Here is a 23,335-nt window from a genome sequence, read left to right on the forward strand (position 1 = left end):
AGTGAGCGATGGCTGATGGTGATTATGGTTTTCACCCGTTTTGCTGTTGCGGGTGCAGGGCACGGCGCCGGCTCTCTCCCCGACCTCCTCTTTTGCACCAAGTGTGATGGCTGCGACAGGGAGGGTGTTGGGTGGAAGGGGAGATGTTCTGATGGGAAATTCCTTCTCTCTGGTGCCATCTGGTCCACTCAGGCATCCATTGCTCATGCAGCTGGTGCTTGTGGCCTCCAGGAGTAACTGGAGGAGGACTTTGGCCCTCATGGCATCCCAGGCGGCACCGAATGCCAGAGCATCCTCCTAAAAAGCTTATCCTTGACCCTGTGTCCTTGACCATGTGCCCTTGACCACCCTCCTTGTCTGCTTCCCTGATACTGTGCCTCCCCTTCACGATACCACACTTCTGCAGAGCCAGCCGGCATGGTTGTCCGGACAGGGTAGGATGAGGTGTCAGGCCACCAACAAGGCACCAGCAGGTGTGGGTGGACCCAAAGTTGGTGCCACAAGGTGGTGGCTGGGTGGGTGGGCTGGGGGTGCCCAGGTCTGGGAGCTGCTCATGCCACTGAGGAAAGTGCCCTTGGGCTGGTGAAGGTGGAGTATGGCTCACAGGTGGCGGCAGGCTTTGACAAGGCAATGAGGACCATTCATTAAATTTCTAATGAAGGGGATGGATGGGGTCCGAGCCGTCCGTGATCCAGCTCTGCCGCCTCTCCTGGGTGAGTCAGCAGGGCCGTCCTTGCCCCATGGCTCTGGGGGAGGCAGGAGAGGCGGGAAACTCACTGATAAAAGGAAGGTCAGAGGCAGAAAAATGTTGGGAATGTGTTTCTTGATCTAACGTGGGAGAGACCCAGCCTGGGGTTTCGCTCCGCAGCCCGGTGGTATTACTGCCTGCTGTCCTGAGAATTATGGCATTTTTTAAACCTGAGATCAAGATGCAAATGACTCATCTGGCATCTACCTCAACACAGGCAGGTCCAGAAGATGGAGGCAATTCTTCTCTGAGGGTACAGTGAGGATGGTGATGGCTGTGAGCACTGTTTTCTCAGCCTTTGCCTGAGACGGAGCGTCTTCTGATGAAAAAACAGCTCATTTGCTTTTTTTTTTTTCTTTTTTCTCCGTATATTTTATGCTGCTGTGGGGTGTTTTCTGGCTGAGGTCAGACACCGGACATGGTTTGGGGTTGAACAGTGGTGTTTGAAGAATTGTAGCAAATCTCAGGGCAGGCTTTCAAGACTGAGGGTAGCTGTAGTGTGCATTGGCCCCTGGGGAGGCAAGGCTTGCCTTCCCAAGGTGCACCCTTCTTTTTTCAAGGGATATGAAACCAAAGTGAGGAAATAATTCTCTCTCCATTTCCTTTTCTTTGGCAGCCATGCTCGATTCTTTCCATCAACCAACCAATCAGTCCTTGTAGCATTCAGGGCCCGAACACAACAGCTTCTGCGTCACCGTTCATCGCTTAACCTTAATTTCCTGTAGCTGTTAGCAGCGCTGGAACCCACCACAGGCACGTATTGGAACCCACCACAAGCACCTGGTTGCTCACCAGGTTCAGGTTTCCAGCCTCCACCTTGGGTAACTTCCCACTGTGGTTGAACGCGGAGCTGCTGGAGAGGACCTCCTGCAGTTTCGCTGCCCTCCCTGGGCACAGAGCTGTGAGAAAGGGTTTGTTTGCATCAGAAATAGTTCCCATAAGCTTTTTCTTTTTTTTTTTTGGTTGCTGTTCTTTGCACACGAGGGGTGTAGTGGTCCACTGTATAAACACTTAATAGTGATAGGAGAGTACAAAGATGAGGGGGGTACTGCATATAGCAGGCTTGGGAAACAGGCTTGGACTGCTAAGGGGCAACAGGCTTGGTCAGTGCGGTGGTTCTTGTGGAGCCTGTGTCTGTTACCAGCATCACATCGAGATCATGAGCGTTATCTAGAATTTTTACACTTGTTTATGCAAGCGTTGCTGCCTATGCAATTTATGCACGCAGAGACTTTGCTCGGTCTGGAGGCATCTCTTGATTCCCAGGCAGGCGTGGATGGAGCCTCTACTTTGACACTGTTTTAAACCTTCCGTGAAGCTGCTTTGAATGTCCTGATGCTTTGAGGTAAAAATCAGGACCTGCTGTATCAGGATGTCTGCATTCATTGTGTAGAGGCACTCAGCTCTGCTGCTGCTGCCCTGGCAGCACGCGGGTACTGTGAAGCTGGAGGGCAGGCGGGGAAGGACACCTTATCTGACCAGATCTGCCGACGGAGGCTGTTGGATCCAGCACATGAGTGGAAATGGTGGAGTCTGTTTGTCTTCAGACAGAGCTGGAGACTGTTCTGGGAACTGTTTAGCCAAATGGCCGTTACTGGACTGAATTTAGGTGTAAGTTAACAAAGTGTGGTGGCCTGGGGCACAGAGGAGGTCAGACCAAAGGGTCCATGGTCCTCCTGGCTTTGTGTTTAAGAATCTTAGACTCCGCTCTCACCCTGCTGGAGGACAGGTTCATTGCTAATTTGGAAAGTTGTTCAAGCTGATGCTGAAATCTTGCTGACTTAAGCACTGATCTTCTGCCGCATTATACCTGCCACCTTTTGATATGCATGGGTAAATTCACGGCGCTGTTGGCACAAGGCCTTCGCAGGGAAGGTGCTATGGACTGATCCTATAACCTACTTGGTTTGCCCTCTTCTCCTCTGACCTGGAGACCGCTCCCATGCTGGGGTGGTTGTTGGGCAGAGGGAGTTTGTGGTCCCTGCAGCTGAAGGTGATACTGCTGTGAGCCTTACCACCACTTAAACTGTTCGCTGAACTTACATAGCTTCCTACGGTGTCTTCTTACCCTTTTTCATGAGGACTCCTTTGGATTTCCTGGGTTTGGACAAAGCACAATCCAAACAAAAAAGTGAGCAAGTTTCCTCTGAGAGCGTTTGTGCTTTAGATGGGCACTTGACTGCGATCCGTCCTGCTGTTCCTTTCTCTGTGGTTTGGCACTTGTCTATGGCAGCGCTTTTTCAAGCATATTCCAATTTTTCTCTTGAATGGTCAAAGCGCTCTCAGTGATTAGCAGTAGCTTGCATGCTAGCTCTTCTGCTAAACTGCCCCCGGAGTGGCCAAGAAACGGCATTCGGGCTTGTGCCGAGTGCGTTCGGCAGCTCCTGGCAAAGGCGAAGATAAGCTGTTTAGCGCAGGGCCAGCCTAAAGCGTACACGTGTGCGGGGGCATGTCTTCATCGGCGCAGAGATGCGGGCGGTGGTGCCTGCTCGCCATGCTGGGACTGGTGATCCGGAGAGGTGCCGGCAATCGGCAACATGCACTGGCATTGGTTCCTCACCAGTTCCCGCTCGGCGAGAGGTCCTGTGGTTGAATAGTGCCTTATGCCGTCGCGGCCTAATAAATTAAATGAGGCAAAATATAATTCCATTTCGCCTTTGTGTGGGAAACGTTAGAGTTTTTTCATATGCTAAAGCTGCAAAACTCCCTCCCTCTTTTCCTGCTGCTGTAACAACTCACAGCCTCTGCTACCGAAATTACAAGTGGAGGAGGAATTTTGCAAACATCCAGATGGGTGGAAGGAAATACTGCAAACTGCTGAGCTATAATGAAAAAGGAGAAAAGGTTTTCCCAGGTTCCTTTATTTTTTTTCTCCGCGAAATTTGCAAACGGGTTGCTTCAAAGCCCATTTCAAAACAAACCCCAGATGTTCTGAAGAGCAGTAAGCCACCCACAGAGCTCTCCTGCGAGTTATCTTCCACGCCGGGTCACCCTATCTGGTGTTGCTGTCGTGCTGCCATGGTAAACTGGCTGTTACATTCCTTCGGGTTGAATATTACCATTTTATTAAGCGGGGCTATTCTGTGTTTTATTGCCCTGGGGTTTTTCTGTTTAGTGTCTCGTGCTTCCACTGGGAAAAACCAGATGTCCTGGGTGGGCACTTGTTGCGTGCATCAGGCCGTGAGCGCTGCTGCTCACTGGCCTTGCAGCGCACACGTCCTCCCCTTCCACGGCACTGCGAGTTGCGGCAGCCACCTCCTTGCAGAGCGGTGCCAGCAGCTTGTCTTTGTGAGGGTTTTTTTCCAGTTACTTTTGAAAGAAAAAGGCATGTGCGTGGAGGGGTTGTCGATTCAAACCTTGAAGGAAACATCGTCTTGTGTTGTTGCGCATTTTGGTACATTTTAGATGAATGAGAATGGCTTTCAAAGCTAGGAAATTGCTTTTATAAAATTACAAAACAGTATTTAAACTTCACTTTCCTTCTGTACCCACCCACCCCCAGCCCCCAACCTGGTGGCACTGGTACAGGTTCACAGAAGATATTGCTGTTGCTGAATCTCAGCTTTTTTAGTGGAAAAGACTTTTGGCAGAATCCCCTCCTCACCCTATACACTTGGGGTTTTATTCGTTAGACCTTTCCCAAACTTGCCTTCCAGGGAGTGGGAAAACACGTTGCTATCTGACAGTCCTTGCCTGTAACGCAAGAAGCTTAAACGTATCTTTTTCTCTTTTCCTAAAGATTCGTCTTCCAACTACATCAGGCAACTTGAAACAAAAGTGAAACTGCTGGAGGATGACAACAAGCTTCTTTCCCAGGTAGGTTTTTTTTTTATTGCCTAATAGATATTAATGTCTCGGTTCTCCTGTTTCTGTGGAGTTGTGTCTGACTGCCCACTTGAATGCAGAAGGGCTTTCGGTGGGTATCCTGCCAGGGGAAGAGCATAATGGTCTTTTCGTATCAACCCCCCACTGAATTTGGTCTCCTTTTGTTTAAAAACAAAAAAAAAAAGAAAAAGAGGAAAAATAAAGTAAACCCTCTGTTAGTGTCTCTGTGTGTTTTGGAGAAGCATTAAGGCCTCCCTGCGGAACACCTTGATCCACCGCTGCTCTCAGGGATGCTGCCTGTGCCCTTGCTGTAGGATTTTGTCTTGCTTACCCATTTACATTGACTTTTATCTTGTTGGCAGAGGAGACTGTAGTCAAAGCCTTGGGAATAGTTTTGTGCAGTACTGGCTCCCAGCTTTGTTTTGAGATCCTGCTTAAAACCGAACAAGACCTCTCTAGACTGGTACTTTTTGCTTGCATCTGCCCTTCAGAGTCTACTCCACGTGCCACTGGGCTTTTCATCCCTGCTGGCGCTTACCTGCCTGTGTACAGCAATGTCAAGCAGTGGGAAGAGTCATTCTGTCCACTGTGTCCCCTGGATCCCCCCCGTAAAACTCAGCACTTGGTGTAAACAGGGACAGCTTTGCTGAATTCAGTGAAATACTCCCTATTTAATCCCTCGGAAAAGTTACCCTTTTCCTCTTGTTCTTTGCATCCTTTTACTGTTGTATGTTCTACCTCCCTGGCATTTTAAATGTTTTTTCCTATACTTTGCTTCTTACTTCAAGCACTGAGTATCACAGTCATTTTGTCCAAGGTTCTTTACAATTAGAAGGACCGGAAATAAAAAAATCTCCCCTAATTATTATGTTTTTAAAAAATACCTTTTTGCCAATTCGTGTTGTGCTGTTTGCGTTTCATCAAGTTTGAAAACCAACTGCTCCAGGATCACGTGTTTCTAAAACATTCCTGTTTTTTAAAAAAAAAAAAAAAAGGCTCTATGCTTACTGACATTTCAATAGAATAATTTTGTCAAACCTTATTTTTACTGAAATGCACATTTTGGCCTGACTGTGAGTTTTTTTTAAAGATTATCCCCAGTTTCCAGTGTACTCATTGGCGTGGCTACCTATGAAACAAAACTCACAAGGCACCGAAGAGTTAAAACCCAAAAAAGGGTGCTCAACTCAACTGCTACCCAGTGGCTTCAAGTATGAATCAATTGCTAATTTAATTTTAACTCCCTCTGTCTTTCTCCCAACCCGTCAGTGAGCTGGTGGCGGTCGAACCCCCCAGACTATTTAATTGGAGCTATTGATAAGCAGACGGGCTGTGCGTGGGCAGCTGGGATGCTCATGGATTCGGGGACGGCCTCGATGCGCCCTTGGCCCCGTTTCGTCCTGCCACAGCTGAGCACATTATTCCGTCAGATCTGCCTTACGAGGTCAAAAAGAAGTGGTTGGTAATTAATGGGTGGTAAATTAATAGGGGCTGAACAGCTGCCTGGGCTTATTGCGTCGGGAGGGTGCAGCCCATTTAGTCTTGGGGTGCGTGAGCCTGAAGCATCAGCCCTTCACCTTCGTGCTGTCCTGGGTGGGAGGGCTGTGCCTTTTCCTCCGCGCGCACAACCGTCCTCAGGTGTCCTCACCTTTCAGGCTGTGTCACTGCAAACGTTTGAATCCCAAAGGGAGGGAAATGATCTTAAAATAGCTCTCTGCTCTGGAGAAGGCCAGCCGCCCCGCCACCCCCACCTTCCACCCCGGCGGCAGCAGCATGCGCCGATGCCAGCCTGGCTGTGACGTTGTGTGCAGCCCCTTTGCGATGTCTTCATGGCCCTCCAAAAAGACCATGATCCGACCTATTTTAGATCACGCTCAGGAATTACCTCTTTTTATCGTAAGCAGGGAGAACGGCATCCTTGGGGCAACAGGAGAAGTGTTGGAGCTTCCATGGTCTGGGTGAGCTCCCTGGGGATGCTGAGCTGCATCACCTCCAGATCTCTCACGTTACAAACCTAGATTTGTAATTTTTTTTTTTCTTTCAATGAGAAAGGTGAATAAAATCTGTATAGGCATAAACTCACACGTCGCTCCCAGCACTTTTCCTGGAAAAGAATAATCCATTTACCGTATTCTGACTTGCTTCATCTGATGGGAAAGCGTTTAGCTGTTACCATGCGGATCTTGGGATAAGACTCCGGTCAAAAAGGATCCTGGCAAACTTTCTCCTGTTTCTAAAGTTGCCAGGTGATCCTGGCCGTTTGAACTCTGCAATGCCAAACGGGCTTGTCAACACCAAAGTCACATTTTAACTCGGTTTGGCTTTCTCCCCAGGAGTATTGACATTGCAATAATATTTGCAGCCCGGTGTCAAGAAGTTCTATCGCCAGCCTGCTGAGGAGTGATGAAACCTGACGTCCTAAGTAACAAACAGTGTCTGTGCATTAAGGGATTAACAAATCAGTGCTGGTTATGGAAGTCTTCCTGGCTTCTCTCCAAGCGCTAAACATAGAGCTGAAATAGTGCTTCATCCAGAGCAACCGGAGAAGGCTGGTGCCACGAATGATATTGCAAGCCTTACGGAAGGATTTATATTACAGTGGCTGGTGACACAATGCCCCTTTGCTGGCTGCTGCATCCTGAGCGAGATTCGAGATTCATTGCTTTATCTTCTTTGGCATCTGGGGTGTGAAGCTATGCTGGGAGGTGATGTCTTTGTGCCACCTTCAGGCATGGAATTAAGGTGGTGAGGGGGTCCCCAGCCTGCCCTGTTTTCTTCTGCTTCCCGACATCTCCTTTCTCCCTAAGCACTTTGGGAGAAAGTCTCAGTGAGAGAGGCGAGAGGTCTCTGTCCTGTGCCCTACATGTTACCTGCAGTGCAGGTGTGCTGGGACTCACACCTCCTCTTCTCTGGTGACTCATTTGGACAGATTAATGGAGGGAGCTTTTCCTCCCCATGGGAGATCAACAAGTGCCACCTCACGAGCTGCGCTTTGCAGTGGGAGGAAAGTAAATGGAGAAGTGGACGTTATTCATAATAGCTGTATGTGGATTTTTTGTGTTTGACTTCTTTTGCTTTCTAGGGAAGGAGATGTGTATTTCCAGTTGGCAGATGAGCTGTTTCTGACATTGCTAACCCATCAGTAACCATCGGTCTTCCCATTCTCCTTCCTCTGAGGAGAAACGACTCCAGTTTTATACCTTTCTTTGACGCAGGTTTACACTGCAATGTTTTGGTGGCATGGCCATATTAACTAGAAAGTCGTGCTCTTGGATGGCACTGCTGTGCTGGCAAGATCCCTGGCAGCAATTCTGACAACACCACAGCATTCGTTGCCCTGGTTTATACTTGTTGGGGAGATGCTGTAGCGAATGCCACTGCCAGAAAAGGCCTCTCCATGGCTGCTCACCGGTGCTGGTAGGTGTCTGTGGTGTACCCACAGTGGCAAAGACCCCCCAGAGCAGGTGGGGACCTCAGTGTCCTGGGGTTGATGATGTCAACCTTTCTCACAAGTGTAGCTGGTTTCTGGAAGTTTTAGTTGAGATATAAAGAAGGTGAACGTAAGCTCTGAGGAATGTTGGGTGTGGGCTTTGGAGAGCTTCATAGGCATCGCTTTTATAGTCTCAAATTCCCTAGGGAAGAAGTGCACTAAGTTCTGCTGCGTGCGTGCAGTTAATCTATGCAACATCATGTGGGAGAAGTCCTGTTTTTCCTCTGTGTCATTGTGGGGAGTGCCCGGGAGAGCTGGTGTTAACCTGTCTTTCATGGTGTCTGGTTGACTAGATGAGGGTACCTTTCGTATTGCTAAGATATAACCCTGGAGATGGGAGACCATATTTGCTTTCCCTTCCTCTGAGCTGAAAGTGTCCAAGCAGAAAATAGGCTCCTTAAGCCACCTCACACTGCCCCTTAAACTAAAAATGAGTTTGTAATTACACCCTTTCCCCTCAAGATTAGAGAAACCCGTGTTTATGAGCTTCGGGAGCTCCAAAGGTCAATTCTGCATAGTTTCATAATTAATGCGTACATTTTAGAGATAATAACAGTGACAAACTTCTGGGCATTCTTTCACATTATTCTGCATTTTCAGCTCATTTGGTATGATGGCAAGGATTGGGCACTTTTAACTAAAACTGAAGGTTATAGGTTTTGTGGACTCATCACCCTGTTCTCTCTTCTCATAACCAAGTGCTGTGCACCGCGGGCTGGCTGTTGGGTCTTCTTCTGGTTTATAGTCTCTGCTGAGCTGTGTCTGGGTTTTCCAGGAATGCCAGAGGCATTTTCCTACTCAAGGATGCCCAGGGCACATTGCACACCTTTGTTTCAAAAAGCCCAGCTTTGAACAGAGCAGATGTATTGGGCAGATGAGACTCTGAGTAACTGGGTATTCGGCAACGAGGTCCTGGTGCATCTTTCAGGGAAAATTTCACATCCCCTGGTGCAGAGCAGAAATACAAACAATTCTTCCTGGGGAGCGGACAGCCCTTTGCATTTATGAGGCACATCAGAGTATTTAATTAAAATCACCAAATAGACTTCAGTATTACCAGCATTTCAGAGCATTTCAGTATCTACTCGCTGATTGGGATTGAGAGTATCCTTGGAAGATCTTTAGAGCATCCCTGGAAGGTCTTGAAAACTGTGGTTAGTCTTATTTTTAAGAAACTGCATGCTTAGCTTGGATTAAAAGAAGGCTGCAGCTGTACAGATAGTAAAATAATAGTAACTAATGCCTGTGAACACTGCTAGGAAAACAGAGCTGAGGTTTTTGAGCTAGGAGCTTCCATGGTAAAGGCGTCTACAGGCTGCCTCAGTTCTTCTTAACAAACACGCACTCAGCAGGCAGTTTCTAGCATATTGTTCTGAAAATGAGGGGGAAAAAAACTGAACCCCAGGATTGAAGAGAGCCTGAGAATCATTAGCACTGCAAAGAGCAAAGATGTAAATGCCGTTCAGCGGAGAGCTTGATCTCTTCCTGAAGAGCAGAGGATGGAGGAGAAAAAGAAATGGCCCACTATGTGCTGGCTGGCTCCAGGAGAGTCGGAGTGCAGTTTTCCTCTTCTGTTTTATTATCAGTTGCTTTTGTGCCAAGTCTGCCACTAACAATTCCTGCTTGTGGAGTTGCCTCCCAGCTCTCGGGGTTGCTGTAGGGTCTTAACGTTGGGGCCTCTCCTTGGTTTGCGGCTCCGGAGTTTTGTTGTGTGGCCATGGCTTACGCCAGGAGCGTTGCACATGCTCATCACCAGCCGAACAAAATTACAAACCTGTCTTATTTCCCCAAAGTCTACCTACTGTTTGTGTGTGAGGAGGGTAAGTATAATTGCTTTAATTTCATGTCTCACTAGGGAAATTGGATTTTTTTGTAATAGTGAGCAACTCAGACATGAAAGCTTTCCAGTGCATTTGGTCTCCATTTAAATTCAGAATACTGAAGGGGACATGCCCTAGGTTACTATATTACCGTTTTTATGCGCTGTTTAAATGTTTAGCTGCATATTAATTTTAACTAATCAAAAAGGAGAGGAATATTTGGGGCCTCCACATATTCCTTTCAAGTCAATGGTGAGACTTTCTACAGGACTCCGTGCATTTTGGAGTACAGCTCACGCAGAACCAGATTTTCATGAGACCTTCTCTCATGAGACTTTCCATGAGACCTTTCATGAGGTCTTTCATGAGACCACTCTCCAAACTGATTTAGGCCTCTAATTACATTGCATTGCTTACATGCATAAATGCAAGAAAGATTAACAGAATCCCCCAAATGTAGCTCCCTTAGCTGTGGCATCAGAAGCCTCAAGAATACATAGCACGCAGAACCAATCTATGTCCAAGCGTGTTTCATTTCACCTCCTTTTATGAATTCAAATGACAAGACTGATCCGACCAATTTGCTATCAAGTAAATGGACTTGAAATTTAAGTAAATAATGTATATTTATTGAATAAAATTGTGTCCCGTTCCCCCCAAATACGAGATGTACACTTTTATAAGAGCAGTTCAAAGATGCCTCAGCATCTCAAAATCATCCAAAATACATTCCAGTCCTTTAAGACAATGGAGTTCCTTCTGTTGACTTTGGACATAAGGATTTGGTGTGCTACCTACCAAAATAAATATTCTCTTGGCATTCACCTCACATTCATGAGTAGGAGCACACCTAAAAAGCAGGATCAATGACAGAAATGAGCTTTCGCAACTTGTACTGAAAGCTGGATGGTGTCCTGTGTGTTCTGGGGGGTTGTCACCTGTGGAATCAAGGGATTTTATGAGAATGTCACCTGGCACATATAAATAGAGCTCCCCAAAACCTTAGGAAATTTAATTCAAGAAGTTCTGAATCCAGAAGGTAAATAACAGATAGACAGAAGCATACAGTGTTTATTGAATCCTAGGAATTTGAGAAAATAGTATAATTTCTTGCAACTTAACTAACGTTTTGGAAGGACTGGAGCTGAATTTCTGTGTAAGAGCGCGAGTGTGTGAGAGCTGCACACGCACAGCTCTGCCATGCCCCATTTGTTTCTGTTGTGGGTAAGCAAGAACATTGGGTGTAATGAGGCTCCGTTTAACCTCCAGCTGTGAAATGTGGGATTAGTCATATCCTATGCTTAACCACCTTTGTAATAATTTCACTAGATTCTGCTTTTTTTTTCTGTGTATGAGGACAGGGTCAGGGAAAAAGCTCTTAATTGCAGTTAGATCAGGCTATGAAGAAGCAGCATTTTGTGTCTTCGCAATGTGTAGAGAGGTTCAAAGCACCCAGATTCTCAGTGATCGGTCCATCTGAGAAGGACTGAAAAATGTTTCAAGGGGCAACCGAGCAATAGCTGCAGAGGCTTAAAACCAGATTTTTTGCAATAACTTCAATGACAAATTCAGAACCAGCTCAAGAAAAATTCAGTGTCCAGTACCTGAAAACAATCTGGGGAAGTGTGGGAAGGGTGTTAATTGTTCATGCTTTTGGACAAAAAAAAAGAGGCTTTACCCAAAACTATATGTTTGTGACAAATTTTTTCAGTTTTATTTTGCTTTTTGTGAAGCCAAAAATGCAAATCTAAATCTTTATAGGAGACTTTTAAAGAATATTCAAACTGTCTCATAAAGATTAAGACCGTAGCTGATTCTTCCCAACTATTTGAGTCCTGGTTCATCAGAGAGCTTTGAACATCTGAGTGGTCCTCCAGAAGAGAGGGGCTCGAGTGTCCATCCTGCCCTGAGCGCTGTTTGAAAGGAGAGAAGGCCAGCAGAGCCCTTGGCCAGCCTGGTCCCAGCGCTAGTTAAAGAGCCTTTTCTGATTTATGAGAAGGGGCTTCAGGTCTTTGCCTCCCTCATTCCCAGCTCCCTCATTTTATGGGATGTGGGGGAGTGCCTTGAAGGCAGCCCCAGCAGTGTTGCTGTGGCTGAGCTTTTGGGAGGAGACGCAGGGGTTCACTTTGGCCTCGTTGCCTGGAGTGCAGATGACAGAAGAAAATGAAAGGTGACTCCAGGGGATGATCCAGTGAGTTTATTCGTGTGCTTAATACCACATCCGCATCTACATCCACCAGACGGGTGGAAGTGGGGCAGCATTCCTTAGCTTCTCCATTGACATCCCTACTGAAGGGACTGATTTTTGTGCTAATGAGCCACGGGTGGGCTCCATTAGTCTGAGGCTCCTAAACTCATTGCGTACAAGCCACAGACCAGACACGTCAATGGTTACAGTTCCATTTGGCTTTATCTATTGAGCTGCATTTCTATTTGGGTTATAGGCTGTGATGCTTGAATCTCGGCTGCGCCAGCCCGTATTCTCTCTTGAGCAAAGCCTGCCAGTTGCGTGATTATAATTATATACTGCAATTTGGTTTGAGCTGATTATCTGAGTCTCCCATGAGTTATGAGGTTGATCTTTCTCTGCTGATCTAAAACAAGAGGAAAAAAATACAGACACTCTTGAATATTAACAGAGTATTAAAGTTCCCTACCTCAGTTGCTGCAGAGAATGGAGAGGTTTGAGACTTGCACTGCTTTTATTGCCTGTACCCCACTGAGATACTAATAAAAATATTTTTCAAAGAGTGGTTTTACATGGCAAAATCTGCTAAGCCTCTTACTGACTGTCTCCTGCTATTTATTAAGCCTTTCCCAAAGTGCTAGCTCCCCTGACAATAGGGAATTCCAGTTGTCACTATTGCAACACGGTGAAATCTGCTGCTTTGCCCCTCCAGCCTGTATGAATGCAGCTCGTGATATGAGGGGAAAGTTAGAGGGGGGATGCTCGTTCCTGCATTGTCTTTGCGAATGTCCGGGATCCAGCCATGGCACAAAGTCCAAGTGCATCCTTACAGCTCCCTGTGCTGCTGTGGTGCAAGGGCTCGGTCTCAGGATCGTACCGTTTCCAATTCCACATGAACAACTGAAAATGGCTTTACTGATGAAACCGGCCGAGGTTGTGCTTGTGACCTGCTGGCTGAATCCTGGAGACAGAATTGGGAGAGTAGGTGTCTTGGCAAACCATCGTCCCCTAAAGCCTTTGTCACAAGTCTAAGGAATGATCCCGGGATGCACCGCGTGTGCAACAGGGATATAAACCAGTGTAAAGGAATTTAATCTCCTCTGTTACAGAAAGCTCGTATTATTGCATGACATGGAAGATGTTAAATAGTTTTAATCTCATCCCTTAATTTTTTTTTCTTATTTGCAGAGTTCTTTCAAAATCAAATACGTTGATTTTTTTTATTGCACTCTCATGTGTGTAATTTCCAGCTTGCCTGATAAATGCCGTTGAAGCTAATGGGACTCTTCACATATACTTAAAGTCAGATATGTGCTTTGCTGAGCTTATTTTTGCTTGAATATGTCTTGTAGTGATAACTGCAATTACTGAACCTTAATTCAATTATTTGCTAGCTTCACACAGCGAAATGGCCCATCCCTCAGCTTCCTGGTGCATGGGACCCTAAAACATGGATTAATGAGATAAGGAGGAAGTCTCTGTGCGAGGTTATGTGGTGGGGGATGTTCGCTGGGGCACAAGGCCACCTGAAGGGGCCACACATGCATGGTACCATTGCAGGGACCGTTGCCCTGGTGCCCCTGTGAGAGCTGCCCAAGGCGCTTTGCAGCATCTCCTTCGCATTATTTGAGATGCGTTTCTGCTTTGCTTTACCTCGGCAAAACGTCGCGGCTCTGCTGGGCTTACTAAGGATACCTCGGGGCAGGTCGTTCTTCCCGAGTGGTGTGTTCTGATCGTGCCATTGAACTCTGTATGGTGAAATGTCCGTAGCTGTGAAGAAGAGTAAGGTGCTCAGGCTTTATCAACTGTTTGTGGGGTCACCATACCCTAAATCGGGATAGTAAGAAGTTAACGTTTGTGCAGATCTGCAAGGCTTTGTTCATTAATATGGGAAGAAGGGGTTGAAGTTCAAATATTAACATTATCTTATCAAGTGCTGCATGTAAGACCAGCTTATTTTGGTCATCTGTGGTAATGATAAAGCTTTTCCAAGATGATAAAATAACTTTTTTCTGTTACATTTCCAAATGCATAAAGTTCTTCTGTTCCCTTCTAGCTGGCTGACTGCAACAGTTTGCCATGAAATTTCAGTAAGGTAGAGAAAGCTCATGCATCCACAAAACCTTGGATCTGGGGGCTGCCTTTTAATATTGCTGCTGGTTGTTTGGGGCTCTGATTGCATGTTCTTTCACATGCTAATGTTGACGATTTCCATTTTTTATCGTCTGAACGCATTAAATATGTCCCTAATTATTTTTTATTTCCCTCCTGTACTTGTGCAGAAGGCGTTGGTTAGTAACATCAGAGTTTTGACCAACTTTAAATCAAAGCCATTTACCTACCTGAAGAGAAGTTGGTACTTTTAGCTAAATTGCTGCAGGAAATAACAGGAGAAAATTTTGAACTAAACCTTCCATTTAATTACCCAGTTGCAAACAATGGGTTGTTGAGTGTCAAAATTGAGGCAGTTTCAATTACTAGCACAATTATGGTTTAGAAAATTGTTGCCGGTAGGTTTAAGAATTTATATTACAGTGACAGGCAAGTAATTCAGGTAATGGGCAGTAGAAGAGTCCATAAAGATGAAAGCAGCCTGACCCAGTGGACTGAAATAAAACCTTCCTCCTTTTTCTCTTCACAAACATATATAATCAAAAGTCGAAGTCTCAGCGGAGTTTTCTATCTAACATCCAAGATTTACTAGAATGTGAAGTAAGAATGACATTTTTTTTCATATAGACTTTTTTTCATATAGAGAATTACCCAAATCCTTATGGGCTTACATGGTTCAGGATGGGATGCCCTTGCCCTATTGCTAAGGGCAATATTCACCCTTATATTTAACTGCCAGCTAAAGGAAATCCTGTGCTTTGTAAACAGGTAGAGTAGCCTCTAAAAAATGGAAGTTGCTTGTCTCTCTGAGGGCTGGGGGATGGTGTGGCGTATTCGTTTGTCCAAAGAAAATCTTCAGAACTGGTGTCAATAAGGGTATCTTCTGTTGTCAATATTGAGTTTGTCACAGTATTCCTTTCCGTCTAGTTGCACTTCACGTTAAGTTACATAATTTCTTCTAGTGTTATGTTGAACAGCAGATAAAATAGTAATAAATTTAAGTGGCGCGGTGTGTAATCTGCTGTCTCTTGAGCTTAGTGCCAGTGGGTCTGTGTTGTAGGAAAACGAAGCTGATTATGGCAAAGCCTCCAAAATGCCAGTCCTCTGGGCAGTCTGCTGTCGGTGACTCACGTATACTTGATCCTCCTCTACATTCCGGACACATTTTTCCATCCCTTTTAAAAGGGACCCCCGCACCAGAGGGAAATAAAAAGAGGCTTTATAGGACTCCTGGCCTTTGAATTGGTGCTTGGTTGTTATTTTTTAAACGGCACGTGGACCAGGGGAGGAAGCTTTCACACTGCAGGAGGTTACAAACGAGTTAGGAAGAAGCGACAAGAGCAGCATCTCAGGTGCTCAGCTGTAGTCCTCGGGTGCCACCAGGGCTGTCCCTCCTGGCCCCTGCCATGCACCAGCGGGATGTGGGTCTCTGGCATCCCTTCATCCCATCTGCTGAGCCTCCGCCGTGCCTTGGATATGCTCGGGCATGGGATGCCGGGGGGCAGACACCTGAATTGCTCCAAGTGACCCCACAGCCCCTGGGGAGAAGGGAAGGCGGGACTCTTTGTAAAGGCTTTCATATTTCCACAGGGCACAGGGTCAAACTGATCATTTATGATTAATTATATTTTTTTTTAACCTCTGTTCAGCCTCAGGCTGTTACAACTTAGGCGAAAGGAGAAAATAGTGTTTTCAATTAAAGGCTACTTATGTAACAGCCCTGTTTTGAATGCTAATTCATGAATTACTGGAAGCTGACAGTGTCGTTTTTTAATTTTCCTCGGTCACTTCAGCATATAATTCTAATTGAAATCGTTCTGTTAGTTGTTTTTTTTTTTGCTAATCTCTTTCATAAATGCTGAGAAATATCCATCAAGTGAATTTCTCTTTCTGTATTTAATTTCTGGTGAGAATGGTCCATTTTGTTACATCAAAGTGTTTCAGAATTAAATCCTCATCTTCTTTTTTTCTCCCTTCCAGCAGAAGTAACACTGAAGGGTAACAGAAAATTTGTCTACCTTGTCTATAAGTTTTCAACACTTTATCTTCACAGTTGGTTCAACATGACCACAGCACTGATCTGACTTTACTGGACAGAAACGGAAAGGGAAATAAATGTATCTTTGTAGTACTTTGACCTTAAAATACCACAAACACCATCCATCTTCTTGTGTTATTTGTGTTATTTTCAAATTGAATCACTCAGCACATCAGGTCAAAAAGTCAGAGGCCACCATTTCTTCTCCCTGCTAGCAGGATAGAAAGCTTTGATAGGAACAAGTGTTTGCTGATTTAAAAAAAAAAATATAGTTTTAGGCTTTGGTAAGTACCAAGACTTTAATTTCTATCTGAAGTATTTAGAATGATACATTATTTTTTAGGGAAATTACCTACCACTTTCCACCCATGTTAACAATCAAATTGCTTCTGTTTTCTAGACAGAGAAGAAGTTGGGTTTGCAGTCCGTTTTTACTAAAAACTGGATTTACTGGTCTTTTCTCACCAATATGAGTAGGCAAAACTCCCTTCCCTGCCAGGAGGGGCATGTCTAGGTCCAGTTCTTTCCTAACAGAGCTGACAAAGATCTCGGGCATTGATCCAAGAGCAGTATCTTCCGGGGTCACTTCAAGTTCTGCCTAGCTGAGGAATTTAGCAATAAATGTCATGTCATTATTTCCAGATAATGAAGAGTTACTGTGTCTGAGGGACGGCTGTGGAGCTGTCGGTGTTGGCAGTGTGTAGCACAGGTTTGCGTTGAAGGCGAAGGTGTTGTGTCTGCAGAGGCTCATCCCCTGCTCGTCGGCTGGTAAAGGGAGGCAACACAGTGTAGAGCGATGCTGAGTTACACCTAGGGGAGGTCTTGCACTTTCATACCACTGTGCAAGTCAGGAGATGCTCTCTTTTTCTCTATTTCCTTTCCTTTTCCTTCTTTTATTTTTTTTTTAACATTTGGATGAAACTAGCATTTGAAAAAAATTCACAGTAAAAGAGCAAGAGCTCCTCCAGAGTAGTCAACGGCCAGTGATTGGCGTTTGCAGGGGATGAGCGTGTTTCAGGTTATGCAAGTTGTAAATTTGATCAGGTTAAGTAAAGACGGACTATGAGTCTCCACAGCTCTCCCTTGGTCTCCTTTTCTTTCTCTGTCCCTCCCCCTCTCTCTGCTCCTCAGCTTAGACAACATTCCCAATGAAGGTTCAATCGAAACAGCACTCCCATGGAGTTTTAGTTCAGATGAAAATGATTTTGCTGATAAATTCCTTGAAACTCCAGAAATGTGAAGTGATTTTACCTAAAGGGTAATTTATTATAGACATGTTGCCCATTAATTGAGATAACCTCCAACAATGATGATGAACAGAGATGATCAGGGATTGTACTTTTAAAACGCCGTTCTGACTAGAAAAGCAATTTGAGATCCACTTACATCTCAGTAATGAAAACTGGGTAAGGTAATAAGAGATTTCATTTTGTAAGTGAATTGTCAATGCAAATACCAGGATTTTTAATTTAGGTTTAAGTGGAGTAATGGCTACTCATTTTGATGCATCATTAGCCATATTGCTTTTTAATGAGGGATTCACTTTCTTTTCCTGGTTAGCTCTAATACTGATAGCAAAGCCCGATGAATGCGTAAATGTTTAGGGAGGTCTGATGAATATGTGTCACTGCACCATTTTAATTTAAGAAAGGAAGAAAAAGCAGTTTTCCTTCTATAGTGAAGAAATACACATTTGCTTTTAGTGCAAGGGAAATAAACAGTGCAGAACTGTGATTGGTAGGCCGTTGTAAAAAAATACATAGAGTAAGATACATTTTGAAACAAATTCCAGAAAATATAGATGGAAAATTGCATTGAGCGGAGTGCTTGTGAAGGGGCTGGCTTTTCTGCTCGCAGCAGTAGGAAAAAGTGGTTCTTTGGCCATCTCCAACACGGATGCGTTACAAATAATGGCAGGTGAAGGCTCTTCTATCCCTTCCCAACCCACTCCATGCCCCAAACACCTCATTACTCTTCTGGATGGATCTCTGTTTGGCATTTTTATTTCTTAGACGTCTTTTATTTTCTTTTTATTTTCTTTTTTTTTTTTCCTTTTTTCTTTCTTTAATTAAGAGCTTGTTTTGATGTCCATTGAACTCAGTGGGAATCTTTCCATCAAATTGAATGCATTAGGTCAGCTTCATAATCAGCAGTCACTGAAACAACCTAACAGTAGTTTTGTCACACACCAAGTGCACTGTCTTAAATGGGATTTGCTTAAAAAAAGCAATAGAACTAATCCATTATGAACACTTGTTAGAGCCGAGTTTGGACTGTATTTGTGTATTTACCAACACAATTTCAACCAATTCAAGCCAAATTGAAATTAATGCAGACTCTTGCTCCAGGCAGGAGCATAGGGCAGTTAAATTAAATCAATTTAAAGTGCATATTTTTAGCCACAGCAGTATGATATTGTGTGTTGAGCAGACTTAGGTCTGGTTGCCGTGCTCCCTTTGATGGGCGAGGCGTTTTGACTTTCTAGGGCAACCTGTAGTGTGATGAAACACATGCTGTGTCTAATTAGACCAACCCATTTGGATTTGGGGGTAAGAGAACAAGTTTCTGGGAGACAAATGTCCACCAAACCTCTCCTTCTCATGCCCATTTCTACACTCCTGTTTCTCCATAAGCACGTGGCACCTTGCACGTTGCAGTGCGGTTTGCCGAAGCCTGAAGCAATTTGGGGCCTCTAAACACCGGTGAGATGCTGCAAGTCCTTCTGGAGCAGAGTCTTCGAGGAGATCCGTGACCCCCGTGATCTCCAGCACAAACCTACAACCTCGCGTTTTCGCTCCTCTGTTTTCTTCTGCTTTTCCCTTGCCCATTCATCACAGATGTCAGGGAGAGGTGCACGAGCTCCTGAGCTGACAGGCCAAAGGGGTGGGCAGCAGAGAGTCAGGACCTCCCCAGGAGATTGCTGTCCCCTGGTGAACGTACAATAGTGAAGAAGGGGTGACACACAGCAGGGCCGTGAAAGCATAACCAGCCAGGGTAAAATCCTTTCAGGATAACCACCAAGAGACCCCTACACATCACGTGCCTGGGACAATGCCAGTAAGGGTCTTCTCATCACCTACCTTTGTCACCTTCCTTTGGAAGTATTTAGCTCCCAGGCATGGTGGAGGGAACTCAGTTTTGCAGCAGTCACTTTTTCGCTTCAGGAGGAGTTATCTCCTTCAGATCTTCTGTCTCTGACTCTCTATTATGAAAAGCGAAAGAAAGGTAGGCCACGATCTTCCTTTCAGGTGCCACCTTGTAAATCCAAGGGAATCCCAGACATCCAATATGCTAAAGTCATTCCATATCACTTGACTCCAGGTTAACCTCCAGGTTGACCCAGCAGTTCACAGCAGATTGGGTGATGCAGGACTAGTATCCGTTTCTCATGGTGGCTTTCTTGAAAACTGCCCTTCTCTTTACAGCTTGTAAAAGGGAAGTTGATAGGGCGAGTGCGCCAGAATGGCTGTGAGAGCGCTGGGTCACAAAAGCTGAACGTGTCCTGAACAGGCCACGTGGCTACAAGAAAATGTTTCTGATGCCGATAAAAAATGATGTATCCACTCTGAATGCACCGATTCTTCTCTGCTAAGTGGGAGCAAGCAATGGAAATGAACTTTCCATATTTCTAGAGATCTGTACACAGGCACAGTCCCCAAAGTCTCGGTTATGGTCAGGTCTTCGGGGTTACTGAGGGGTTTTTATATACAGTAGAGCTGATTTATGAGATTTCCTGTTAAATTTTATTGCACCAGTGGCTTTTCTTTGGTTCGTTTGAAGTAGAAAACATCATTTCTGTAGCAAATGCAAGTCAAAAGTCTTAATGGAGCATAAAAATCTAAAAGGTCATGATTTTATAGCTTTAAAATAGAGGACAGTGCACTGCTTGATACTCTTAAAAATACAAAAAGTTAATGAGGATGTTTATCTGTAATAAAAAGATATAATCTTCTCCCAGAGCTTTGATTTTGACTACTTGTGTTTTGGCTTTTTATGGGTATACTTTTATAAATTAGAAACTCTTCTCATTCTAAGACCGTCCCGTTTCAGATTCACGGAGAGAGAGAATAACACAAGGCAGAAACTCTGTCCTGGTGCGATTATTCAGTACTTGACACCTAGTGCTGCTTCTCCCTTGGCGTGCAGACTATTGATTGCATTTATCTGGTTTCTAGGGTCATATAGATTACCTTTATTTATTTGACTTTTTGTAAGAACTGTGGGTGTGTGCAAATTTCTAACCAAATAAGAAACTATTCCTGTCACAGACATTTTGCAGGCTCAGGTGTTTACAGGCCCTCGTCTTCCCATGTGCAGGTGATTGGAATGGCCTAGGCTGTTTTAAAAAGGAAAAAATCCAGAAAATGCCTCCTGGTGGATTTCTTTTGCTGATTTTGGTTTCATCTGAGGTCTTAAAAAAGTATTTGTTTCATTTGCATCTTAGCAAATGTTTTTAACTAACATGTATGCACTTAGATAAAATAAAAATGCTGTCTCGCTGTGTCACTTAATGGAGTGGACCTTGAGCAGTTCACCTCCAGCTGCTTGCAAATGTTTTCTCCAGGCGTGGGCATGGGAAAAGCGTTTTATTACGATGGTCGCTATGCCTGCCCTTGCAGGGAGCAGTAATGGGAACAGATCACAGGACGGAAGCAGTCATGGGAAAAGCCAGTGCAGCAGGAGGGGCATGGATTTCCTTCTTCTCGTTAATACGGACTGTCGTGTTTTCTGTCTTCTTTGCAGCAGTCCAGCACGGGGGACCTGAGGACGCTGAGGAAAGGGTTGTCCCCGTACCACTCCGAGTCACAGCTCTCCTCACTGCCACAGTATCAAGACGCCCTGCAAAACGTAAGAGCCGTTTCCTTACCTATACAGACAGAGCCGCGGGTTTCCTCAAACGCGGGCATTGCCAGAGGGGAGCACGGGAAGATTACAGGGAAGCTCTGCCAGCTGAGGATTCACCCCAAAACCAGCGGTGCAAACGTGCAGCTGAAACCTGCAGCTGTTGGGAGGATGGGCAGCCCCTGGAAACCTTAATCTTTACCTGTGGTTGGATCGTCGGCTTCCCAGCGTAGGTTTTTGGGTTAGCTGACGGTCACTGTTGTGCATCTTTTAAAGCAAGGCTGAGTCTTGTTATACCTGCAGCTCCTGCTTTGTAAATGCCCTGCGTGCCTGCTGTCAAAAAGCTGGTGGCGGATGAGGCGAAAGATGGTTTGCCCAGTGTCTGGCAGTGTGTGGTCGCAGTTGCTTTAGCGATTAAGTTCTTAGGACTTTCAGTGCAGGTTTTTCTGTATCACAAATGAGGTTTATGTTTCCTAAGATTTTCCTGCGTTGCTTCTTCTCAAACAACGGAAGAATCTTGATTAAAGCCTCTTGCAAAAGATGGATTCCGTGCTGCTCTGCCAGGGCTCCTCCTGTCAGCAGAACTGTGGGTACCAATTGTGTGTTGGCTGCCTGCATGGGTAAAAGTCGTTCTATAGGCTTAGCTCGCCTCTTAGAGCTGCAAAAAAGGGTGTAATAACAATTTAAGAAAGTTTGCATAAATAAAACTCCGGTCAGTGTGAAAACAGAGCCCCTTTCTGTCCCTGCTGAACTGCAGGATGGATGGATGGAGACCCTCCAGCCAAAAAAAAGGGAGAAAACCCTTTGTGCCCCAAATGAAATGGAAGACTGTGGCTGAATATCCACGTTTCTAACTTTGTGCCCCATATATGAAGTCAGGAGACTGTCTAAGGAAGGCAGAGGTGTCTGAACCTGGAGATGTTTGTCTGGCTCTGCTGGTGCCTTACAGTTTTGAGGATTTTGCTTCATTTCCCTTGTGCTCAGGCTTTGGATCCCCAGCTTGGTTTCAGGTGAGGGACGCTTGGTGGGCATGTGCTGGTTGCCCTGAGGAGAACAGCTACACACAAATTTACGTTTATCTTGTGGGTCAGGCTGGGATACAACAAGCGGATTTCTGCAGAGGAGCTGTGCTGGGGCTGGGAGCTGGCAGGAGACTTCTCTGCCCGAGCATTGGCCCCCGCCGCTCACCGGGGCTGTGTGAGGGCTGTCACCCTGGGGGTGTTCTGCCTTCTTTGCGGGAAGATGATTTAAAGAAAAACCCAAACCAGCTCTGGATCCAAATCCACATTGTCTGGGATACTTATGTAGCCATTTATTCCTACCAAAATCCCTTTGGTTTTGTGGCTTGACATGATATGTTGGATAACGATCACAACTGCATGCAGATGTCTTCGAATGTCTCAGGCACCTCCCGGGCAGTGAATGGTTAGACGTACCTGACTTTCTCTGCAGCCTTTTTTTTGACAGCAGGCATGAGTTTGTGAGAAATTGCTCCTCTTTGTGCCTGCCCAGGCTTCACGCGGGTGAGTGATGGTGGACAATCGGTGTCGGCTCCAAAGCTGTCACATCTGTTTAGGGTTTTATCATCGTCACTGCCTGTGCAACTCTTTGGGGAAGTTCCTCAGCACATCCCTCACTGTCACGCAGTTTGCACGTAGGCATTGCTCCAGCTCTCCATGGCCCTGATGCACCTCGCTTAATGAAACGGTCTGGTGCTTCTCATGGATCCTGGGTCATGGACACCGGTGCACACTCAAGGCACAGAATGGAAAGACACTTATAATTGCAACCTGTGCAGTGTTTAGTCAGTGGTGAATCCTGCAGACAGTGAATTATATATTTACTCTGTGGTCTGCAGCGGTTACCAAATATCCAGGAAAAGAATTCCCAGGGGGTTAGTTCTGACCTACAAGCCCCTGGCCATTGCAAGGCAAGGTGTGACATGTATGTTAGGTTGAACCGATAGCAGGCCGGCCAAACTCCCCAGCCCTGGGAACTGCAAACCACAGTCATCCCGTGGTGTAGTGGAGGTTTCTCCGTGTCCTCTGGGAGGTGAGGGTGATTCCCTTGGGCTCGGACTCTGAGCCAGACATAAGAGGAGGCCGTTCCCTTGGGATGAGAGAGGCAGGCTCCGGGGCAAGCTGGTTGAGCTGGCTCGATCCTTCCCATCACTGACAGCCTCCAGACCAGCTCAGCCTTGAGTCAGATGGTGTCTCAGGCGTGGGAGCTGACTTTGAGTTACCTGTAGGCAGTGCACTGCTGAAGACCCGCT

At 45.6% G+C, this 23,335-nt stretch overlaps 1 protein-coding gene across 2 annotated transcripts in view; it reads left to right on the forward strand.

Annotated features, from left to right (window-relative positions):
* CCDC85C (coiled-coil domain containing 85C) overlaps positions 1-23,335 on the forward strand; it is a 115,636-nt gene that overhangs the window by 66,085 nt on the left and 26,216 nt on the right. For both annotated transcript variants that reach the window (XM_074584035.1, XM_074584036.1), the window contains exons 3-4: positions 4,488-4,564; positions 20,965-21,069. In XM_074584035.1, coding sequence (XP_074440136.1) covers positions 4,488-4,564; positions 20,965-21,069 — 182 coding nt within the window. The remainder of the gene's footprint in view (positions 1-4,487; positions 4,565-20,964; positions 21,070-23,335) is intronic.

The sequence above is a fragment of the Larus michahellis genome, chromosome 4, assembly GCF_964199755.1.
Source record: "Larus michahellis chromosome 4, bLarMic1.1, whole genome shotgun sequence".
Classification (NCBI taxonomy): domain Eukaryota; kingdom Metazoa; phylum Chordata; class Aves; order Charadriiformes; family Laridae; genus Larus; species Larus michahellis.